General features: G+C 46.6%; 1 protein-coding gene across 4 annotated transcripts in view; it reads right to left on the minus strand.

Moving 5' to 3' along the window:
* The window catches only part of sox5 (SRY-box transcription factor 5), an 84,974-nt gene that overhangs the window by 64,891 nt on the left and 10,083 nt on the right, over positions 1–10,000 (minus strand). For 3 of the 4 annotated variants that reach the window (XM_035528239.2, XM_035528238.2, XM_035528236.2), the window contains exons 2-3: positions 8,758–8,956; positions 1,730–1,994 (exon numbers count right to left, since the gene is read on the minus strand). In XM_035528239.2, the coding sequence (XP_035384132.2) occupies positions 1,730–1,994; positions 8,758–8,956 (464 nt within the window). The remainder of the gene's footprint in view (positions 1–1,729; positions 1,995–8,757; positions 8,957–10,000) is intronic. The other variant, XM_081722687.1, reaches the window with a different exon arrangement.

A 10,000-nucleotide genomic window follows, 5' to 3' on the forward strand; every position in this document is an offset into this window, starting at 1 on the left:
GTTAGCTCTGTGCGTTATCTCTGTGCATTAACTGCGGTGCGACAGCTCTGTGTGTTAATTCTGTGTTAGCTCTGTGCGTTATCTCTGTGCATTAACTCTGCAGTGCGACAGCTCTGTGTGTTATCTCTCTGTGTTAATTCTGTGTTAGCTCTGTGCGTTATCTCTGTCCATTAACTCTGCGGTGCGACAGCTCTGTGTGTTATCTCTCTGTGTTAATTCTGTGTATTAACTCTGTATGTTAGCTTTGAGTGTTAACTGGCTCTGTGTGTCAATTCTGTGTATTAACTCTGTTAACCCTGTATGTTTTCCCTGTGCATTATCTTTGTGTGTTAACACTGTGTAAACTCTGTGTTAACTCTCTGTGTGTTAATTCTGTGTGTTAACTCTGTGTTAATCCTGTATGTTTTCCCTGTGCATTATCTCTGTGTGTTAACTGTGCTAACTCTGTGTGCCAACTCTGTTTGTTAACACTGTGTGGTTACTCTGTGTGCTAACGCTTTGTGTGTTAACACTGTGTTAACTCTTTGTGTGTTAAATCTGTGTGTTAACCCTCTGAGTGTTAAGTTTGTGTGGTAACTCTCTGTATGTTAAGTCTGTGTGTTAAGTCTGTGTGGTAACAGGAACATGGTGAATGGTAAATGCATTGTATGTCTGGCCTGTGTTGTCTTTCTGTTTTACAACAGTAGCAGCTGTACATGAGTGTTTAACGTACATCGAGAAAACCGAGCACACACACACACACACACACACACACACACACACACATGTAATATTGTTTCTAGTTATAATAAGAGGCTACAAGAGCAGCGTCCAGTGGGGCTTGAACACACACACACACACACACACACACACACACACACACACACACCATGAAACCCATGTGCTGTATATAGTGAAGCAGGGCTGGTCCCAGAACAATCAACCTGTAATGAATATGCAAACGTGCACAGAACAATGTTCCTGAACAGCTGATGCAGGCACTGCTCACACAAAGGCCTGGTTTATCTACACAGGCCCTCAGTACACACATTTGGTAGTCAGACTGGACGGAGCCTGAAGGAGAGAGAGTGAGAGAGAGAGAGAGAGAGAGAGAGAGAGAGAGAGAGAGAGAGAGATGCTCTTCAAAATCCTTCTCATCCTTCTCGTCTTTCTGACTGCACTGAGGCCTTGATACTAATCACACACACACACACACACACCCACTCACACACACACACACACCGAAGCCTTCTGCAGTCATGGTAATGACCCCCTTTCTGACAACTGGTTGGATGAGACAGCCATCAGGTGGCTTTTGTCTTTATGATAATATTGCATGTGTGTGTGTGAGTGCATGTGTACATGTGCTCATATATATGTGTGTGTGTGAGAGAGAGAGAGTGTGTGTGTGAGTGCATGTGTGCACATGCTCATATATGTGTGTGTGTGTGTGTGTGTGTGAGAGAGAGAGAGAGAGAGAGAGAGAGAGAGAGAGTGTGTGTGTGAGTGCATGTGTGCACGTGCTCATATATGTGTGTGTGTGTGTGAGAGAGAGAGAGAGAGAGAGAGAGTGTGTGTGTGTGAGTGCATGTGTGCACGTGCTCATATATGTGTGTGTGTGAGAGAGAGAGAGAGAGAGAGAGAGAGAGTGTGTGTGAGTGCATGTGTGCACGTGCTCATATATGTGTGTGTGTGAGAGAGAGAGAGAGAGAGTGTGTGTGTGTGTGTGTGCTTGTTGTCCAGCTCTCACCTTCTGGTTCGTTCTTGATCAGCTCCTCCATCTTGCGCTGTTTCAGTGTGTCCACCACGTCGGCCAGGCTGCCCTTGCGTCTCTCCGGAGTGCCCAGAGCCCCGGACGCTCCGGACGCCCCAGACACCCCACACTCACTCCCCAGCCGGGCCGAGCTGTCGTCCAGCCCCGCCTGCAACACTGCCCCCTGCTGCTTACTGGGTGAGGTAGTCGAGTTGTGCTGGGCGTAGGGACTCAGAGCAAGGCCTTTACTGTTCTCCTGCTCCTTAAAGAGAGAGAGAGAGAGAGAGAGAGAGAGAGAGAGAGAGAGAGAGAGAAGGAGCAAGAGACAAAGGGAGAGAATGAGAGAAACGGAGGTAGAGAGAGAAGGAGAGAGAGAGAGAGGGAGAGAAGTAGAGAGAGAGGGAGAGAGAGAGGGAGAGAGGGAGACAGTGAGAGAAGGAGGGAGAGAGAGAGGGAGAGAAGGAGGGAGAGAGAGAGTGAGAAGGAGGAAGAGAGAGAGAGAGAGAGAAGGAGAAAGAGAGAGATAGGGAGGTTATTCACAGCCCTTCATAATTTCAGACACTTTCTTTCAAACTGAAACATTACAATCATCTTATGTTTATTAACAGTAATTTACATGATGCTTTGGCCATAATGAAATGTCAGTAAGAAATTTACCTGAACTGCAATGAATGGAATCAAACCAACATGAATACAAAACCTTTTCAACTTTTTAATCTAAAACTACTCAGCTAAAGACACTGAACTTCCACCACAAATGCTGTGCCCCACTGCAAGCCCCGCCCCCACACGACCCCCAGCAGGCTTTGTGGTCTGGCCCCAACAGGGAGGCAGCCGAGCTTAAAGCAGGGACAATTTTCCACTTCCTGTTAAATCAAGGCAAATCATCTTTTGTTCTGGGGTTTTGCTGCTTTGAATCGGATCCAGAAACACAAGGACATTCACGTTTTTCGGCAGCAACAGCCTCGTCTTGATTTGGCTCGAGAGAGCTCTCTGGGAGAGGAGGACAGCTGCTATATCAATCATCATCCTCATTACACGCAGCCAGCTACTTTTATAATGCGACACAATCGCCCCACTACTTCACCGTGTCTGGTGTAATCAGCTCTGTACTCTAAAACGCATCCTCACGTGGTGGCGTCGTCCATGCACACAGGTAACGTGAACCTGTGCCGGGCGAACGTAATGCGTAACATGGAGGTTATGAGTTAAATCAAATATGATCACATGATCAAGTCAGTGTAATGTGCACACAACACACAGACACACACACACAGACACCTGGTACCTGGCATTGACCCAGCTCACCGAATCTCTTTTGCAGGTTTAATTACAGAAAGAATCAGGTATTTGCAGGGTCAATAGTCCATATCCATTAATGGAAGTTAATCTTGGGCTAATCAGTCTCTGTTATCTGCGGAAACATGTCCAGGACAGACAATGGCTCTGAGACTTCAGGGAATCGGACAATAGCTTAATCCTAAAGATGGAAGACTACGTCCCCCTTCAGTAATGGAAACCTCACAGCACTGGACGTTTTACTTTATTAACACAGAAATGCAAATGTTCGAAATCTACAAGAAACGACAACAACAACAGGAATAAACAACGGCGTTAATAAACAAATTCATTAACAGACAAAGGACAGAGTAAGGTGTGTTCTCTGTCTCTGCGCAGTGTGTGTGCAGGCTGGGTAATGATTAATCCAGTTCGCCATGTTCTTCGCTGGTCTACCCTCACATCCATGTGTGTTTAGGAATGAAAATGTTAAAAGCAAAAAGGATGCGACAGGTAGCGTTTTCATCGGTGTTGTCGTGCTGTTCGACGCTGCTGGCGTCTCCGTGGTGGACGTTCGTTAACACTAAACCAAAATCAACAACAAAGAACAAAATAAAAACACACTTAAAACTTAAATCAACAAATACCAGAGTGCACACATAGACTGACATGCACACACACACACACACACACACACACACACCCTGGTGAGTTGGCAGAGGAAGACCCGGTTCCCATGTGTTCCAGAACAAGGCCTCATGCACAACCGCAAATCCTGTTAGTCGTGTGCGTTGGGACCACAGATCACTAAGTGAAGAACATGATAAGAGCACATGAACACTGAGAAAGTCTCCAGATGCCTGCTAATGACGGACCGAGCCCTGGTTCTGATGGACCGAGTCCCGGTTCTGATGGACCGAGCCCTGTTTCTGCTGGATCAAGCACTGGTTCTGTCAGATCGAGCCCTGGTCCTGACGGACCGAGTCCTGGTTCTGATGGACCGAGCCCCGTTTCTGCTGGATGAAGCACTGGTTCTGTCAGCTCGAGCCCTGGTTCTGACGGACCGAGCCCTGGTTCTAACGGAGCGGGCCCCGGGTTCGAGATCTCATGGTACAAATCTTTCACCTCACCCTTGTCATCTGCCTGGTAAAAGCTCTCACATCCAGCCCCCACCCTGCAGACAGCGGTCTGGCACTGCTCACACATCCTTTCATCTGATGCCTTCTTCCTTCTAGTTAGGCTGTTTCAACGGGGATTAAGAGAATTCTGACATCAAGACTGATGACCGAAAAAGAGCAAAGGAACTTAAGAGTTTACTGGTGGGGCGGGGGGGGGGGGGGGGGGGAAGCGAGAGGCAGAATGAGAGAAAACGAGAAAGAGAAAGAGAATATAGGAAGCAGACAGTCTTCTGCTGGGACTCTGCTTACATTTACTGTGTCATGCGTCTTAAACATGCGGTCACACCTGTCACAACCAATCTATGTAATCCCCCGCCTGCCAAACCCCGAGCACCACACGTCTCCAAAACAAAACAAATAAAAATGGCAGAGGGGTGGTTGTCAGGGTGGGGTGGGGTGGTTGTCGGGGAGGGGAGGGGGTCTTGTCCTCCTTCGTCCAGACTGACACTAAGACGTGGACAGATGAAGGGTCAACGCTCTTCTGTTTCTGAGTGTGATCCAGTCAACCGTCTGTGCAGTTTCCAGTGATCAGTTTTACACACAAGTGCGCCGTTGTCAGACACTGACACTGCAACGTCTACCTCCTCCTCCATGACCCAAAGACGTCGCCATTTTTACTTATATGCATCCTATAGCATGTGTGTGTGTGTGTGTGTGTGTGTGAGAGAGAGAGAGAGAGAGAGAGAGAGAGAGAGAGAGATGTAGAGAGAGAGACAGTGAGTCAATTAATGTACGGTAGGTGTGTTTTTGTGTGTCAGTGTTAATGTGAGTATATGTCCAATATTTTACTAAGTGTGTAAAGCTGATTGTGTGTGTGTTTGTGTGTGTAGGTGTGCGCGTGAGTGTGTCTGTGCATGTGTGCTGCAGTGTGTTTATATGTATTTATGATGTGCCATCCTGTGCCGTGTGGGTGGTTCTGGTTTTAGATTTGCAGATGTCAGTTCTCCCATGCAATGCCTGCGACAGCGTGGAAGCCGCCAGCCTGCGTCTCTCCCTCCTGCAGCACGGCAACACAATTCAACAACTTTTGTCTTCTTAAGCTCATCTGTGACAGGAGCACATTTAAACACACTTCAACTCGTGCCAAGAAAGCAAAACGCTGTTTTTCTCTTTTTCCCCCGTCAGCCAGCACAGATGCCACCATTCCTACAAATGCTCTCTCTCTCTTTTTCTCTTTCTCGCTCTGTCTGTCTCTGTTTCTCTTAATCTCTCACTTTCGTTCACTGTCTCTCGTTCTGTGCTGCTTTTTTCTCATTACCCCTCCCCCATTAATAGGACAGAGCTACAAGTTAGTCGTTCACCTGCTAGGACAGTCCATGGGAAGACTAACAGACCATAGAAACCATTGTACCTGCTACACGTGTGTTCAGTTAATAGTTTAAACACAGTGTCAGGGGAAACTACTCCTAAAAACCACGTAAATAAATAATAAACTGTCAGCTACTTTCCATCTGAAGCAGTTCAGATCTCCTACAGACAAACAGAATAAAACATAGTTTACTAGATTAAGAGACATCTAACTACTCTAAAGATGCTTCTAATACTATTACATCAATAATCACTAACATCTTTCATCAAATAACAGCTATCAGTAAGATCTATCATCAATAACATTATCATCAATACCATCTGTCCTCGGTGACATTAACTAAACGCTCACAGGAAGGGTGTGGAGGCAGAGGATTAGGGCGGGCGTACGCAAATGTAATGTGCCTTATGACGTAAGTAATGATCAAAGTGACGGCTCAGTGATCGTGGACACGGGTGCGCGGAGCTCGGAGACGCTCACGCGCTCACCGGCCCGAGGACAGAAGCTTCAGTACTTCGAAAGCGAGCAGACGCACGACCGTAACCACGACGTTTCTTATAAGGGAAGCAACGAACGCATGAAGCCCAGGTGTCAGTTCTGCTGAAGTGCACGCACGCACACGCACACTCGCGTCCTCTCTCCCTGGTCTGTTGACTAAATCTGCTGTCATGCCTCAACGCTGCTATTGTCATCTGTGACGCTAACAAACACACGCATGCGTTCACTCGCTATATAGCAATAGTATAGAATCTCTCTATATTTAGGGCTAAATAAATAACTGGTAAAATCGTCATTTTCATTTCTTATTGTGTAATTGCGTTTCTTTACTAACTTTATGACCAGGTTGGCAATAATGTATAAAAGTACAACTTTTTAATATTGTAAATAAAAATGTATAAAAATACAATCCTAGTTCCTCACAGACCTTTTAACTTTAATTAATTTGCCATTTTTAGCCACCGTAATACCGAACATTACAAAAGCTTTCTCGATTTCATTATCTGTTCTGTCAGTTTTCTCTTCAACAAACTTTAAAAGCGAGTGCATCAATATCGCCTTCAGTTTAAAATTCTGACGATAGTTGTATGTACGACAGAGTGAAATATTCTTGGTGTGAAACAGGACGCCGTTTGTCAGTTGATAATCTGCGTCTGTTTTATTTGGTGTTTTGTGTTTTACGTGTTTCGGGCTCCAGCACCCAGACTGTCTAGTGTTTGGTGTCTCAGTAAAAGCGACTTTTGCCAAATATTTCCAGACTGCTCGTCGCATCTGGAGAAGCCACGCGCAGCCGCGATACTCCAAATTGGACAGCGGACGTGCGGATGAACGCGTGCCCTAACGCGCGCCCTAATTACACGGACAAAAGGCGCGTAATTAACACCTCACTATTATCACCTGCACGCGAAGCGCTTCCACTTATCCGTCTAGAAGCCTCCAATCTCTCGCAGCAAACTCGCGAGGGACGGCGTGATGGACGGGAGCGCGCGCCAGGCTTGTGCTTAGCAACGCCGTCGTGCGGCGCTCCGTCAGCCGCGCGCCAGGATGAAGAGGTCAGTGGAGCTGAAGCGCGCGCTGCCGTGTTAATTCAGTATGACAAGATAAAGCAGTAATCTTCTCCCTCTCGCGCCTGTACACCAGCCTCCACCCAGGGGCTCGCGGAGTCGATTTGCACTTCCACGTCACTTTGTACAATTGCCGTGACAAAGCCCCTGCGAGCCTGCGCGTGTAAATCTCCCTCTCGCTCACCTCTCGCGCCACTCTGCGCGGATCTGAGCGGCGCTACGGCTCAAGAAAACTTAACGTCTCGCGCGTGCCAGCCTGCCTCGGGAAAAGCCGGTCCGCGAGACGGACAGGCTACGCTTTATTAATCCAGATGGAAAACAGCTCGCGCGTTCCCTCTCCTTTTCGCTCCGGTGCTGTCTGTCATGTCAGCGAGAAAGAGGCTCCGTTACTGGCTAAAATACACCATAATAATAAGATAAAAATAAGATATAAAAAAAAAACTAGCACATAACAACAATATTAATAATAATAATAATAATAATATAATAACAAAAAGCTGTACTTGTGCTAAAGTGTTTTATTATTATTATTATTATTATTATTATTATTATTATTATTGTTATTATTATTAACAACAACCACAATAATAATAATAATAACTGCGATTATTAACACCAATAATAATAATAATAATAACTGCTATTATTAACACCAATAATAATAATGTCAATAATAATGTAATAATAACGACAATAATAATAATAATAATAATAATAATAATAATAATTCCTAATAATGAAGCTATAACACTGATAGAGGCAGGACTGAGGAAGACAGCAGTGGACAGTGAGCCTCCTGTCTTTGACTAACAGCACGAGTGACACCAGTTTAAAGAGCAAACGCAAGGACTTTAGACTATTGTGGGAAACTAATGGTCTCGCACGCCCTGTACAGAATGCTGTTCATAAGTACTGACTCAGTTTTACTGCTGGGGAGATTCCTAAAGTGTACTGTACAGAATGCTGAGCATGGTGATAGCGTGCGTGGGTCAAAGGTCAGACCGAGTGATTCTAATGGTCTCCAGTGGTGTGCAGCATAAGGTGTGCCACGCGCACACACACACACACACACACACACACACACACACAACAGCACATGCACCCTCCCTCTCTATGGTGTCTTAGAGAGGGTTTGTAACATGCGGTATACCTGCTGTTGTCCTCAGCGCCATGACTGTATGTATGAACTCATAAATACACAGCAATAACAGAATACGTGTGAATCATTTAAACCGGATCCAGACGTTACACTGGTTACGCCAAGCTGCCTGTGACATCAGCAAATCAGGACGGACACAGACATCAGGAGATGTGAGATGTGTCTGTGTTATGTGTGTGTGTGTATATGTATTCTCAGGAGTGTGTGTAAATTTCTTGTGAGAGGGTAATGCATTTATTATTAATAATAATAATAATAATAACTAATAATAACAATAGAATTAGAAGAATTAGAATTAGAAGAATGAATAATAGAATTAGAAGAATGATGTTTTGATAATATGTGTGTGGTTAACTCACTGTATCTGACTCTCTAAATCACAGCAGATAAAACCCTGTGATTCACTATGAGAACTGATGTGGGAGGTGTGTATGGACCTCCAAGGGAGGGGTCAAGGTTCAGGACAGGCTTGCTGCCAGAGGCTGAATGTGGTTAGGGTGTCAGGGGCAGGGATTTCTGAGAAGTGAGGCGGAGCCTACCATGCTGCTGTGTAGTGTGGGGGGACTGTCAAGGGGGCGGGGCGAGCGCGGAGACACCTTGCTGCAGTAGGAGCTCAGGGGTAAGTGAATGACAGCATGTCCGTCAACCTCTTCATCCTCCAATCGCTGTCTGCTCGTCGCCATGACTACCTCTCCATCTGTTCCCCCATATGGAGAGGCTGGTCGCTTGGAAGACATCCTGGAAAAATGAGGGAGAAGGAGAGAGAGAGAGAGAGAGAGAGAGAGAGAGAGAGAGAGAGAGAGAGAGAGATGGAGCGAGAGAATAAGTATGAGGCATTCTAGGATGGCTCGGCAGAAACAGAGACATGGCTGTTGTTTAATCATGAGTGACACGCATGAGTGAGCTAGTGACACACACACACACACACACAGAGAGAGAGAGAGGGACTAATAGGCTCACATACATGAGCCCCCCTAAATAACAGGAATGCTATATAGTTCTATCAGAGAGAGGGTCCACACCCCAGCTACGCGTCATGTGACCAGAGGGTCCACACCCCAGCTACGTGTCATGTGACCAGAGAGTCCACACTCCAGCTCCGTGTCATGTGACCAGAGGGTCCACACCCCAGCTACGTGTCATGTGACCAGAGGGTCCACACCCCAGCTACGTGTCATGTGACCAGAGAGTCCACACCCCAGCTACGTGTCATATGAACAGAGGGTTCATACCCCAGTTATGTGTCATGTGACCAGAGCAGCTAGTTTATTTAAACTTGCAACGGTCTACTTTAGACTGACAACGGTGCTGCAGCTGTAGGAAAAGTGTGTGTGTGTGCGTGTGTGTGTGTGTGTGTGTGTTTGTGTGTGTGTGTGTGTGCGTGTGTGTGTGTGCGTGTGCATGTGTGTTTGTGCGTGTGTGTGTGTGCTCGTGCCTGCGCGTGCGTGTGTGCGTGTGTGTGTGTGCATGTGTGTGTGTGTGTGCGTGTGTGCTCGTGCCTGCGCGTGCGTGTGTGTGTGCGTGTGTGTGTGTATGCGCACGTGTGTGTGTGTGTGTGCGTGTGTGTGTGTGTGTATGCGAACGTGTGTGTGCGTGTGTGCTCGTGCCTGCGCGTGCGTGTGTGTGTGTGTGCGTGTGCGTGTGTGTGCGTGTGCATGTGTGTGTATGCGCACGTGTGTGTGTGTGTGTGAGCTGAGTGGGCTGACAACAGCCATAGTATACATCTGCTGACAATAGCAGGGAAAGCAGTGTGTCTTAAGGGTCACTTTTGTCACAGTTCCC

Source organism: Electrophorus electricus, chromosome 11 (assembly GCF_041902795.1).
Source record: "Electrophorus electricus isolate QZ-2024a chromosome 11, ASM4190279v1, whole genome shotgun sequence".
NCBI lineage: Eukaryota > Metazoa > Chordata > Actinopteri > Gymnotiformes > Gymnotidae > Electrophorus > Electrophorus electricus.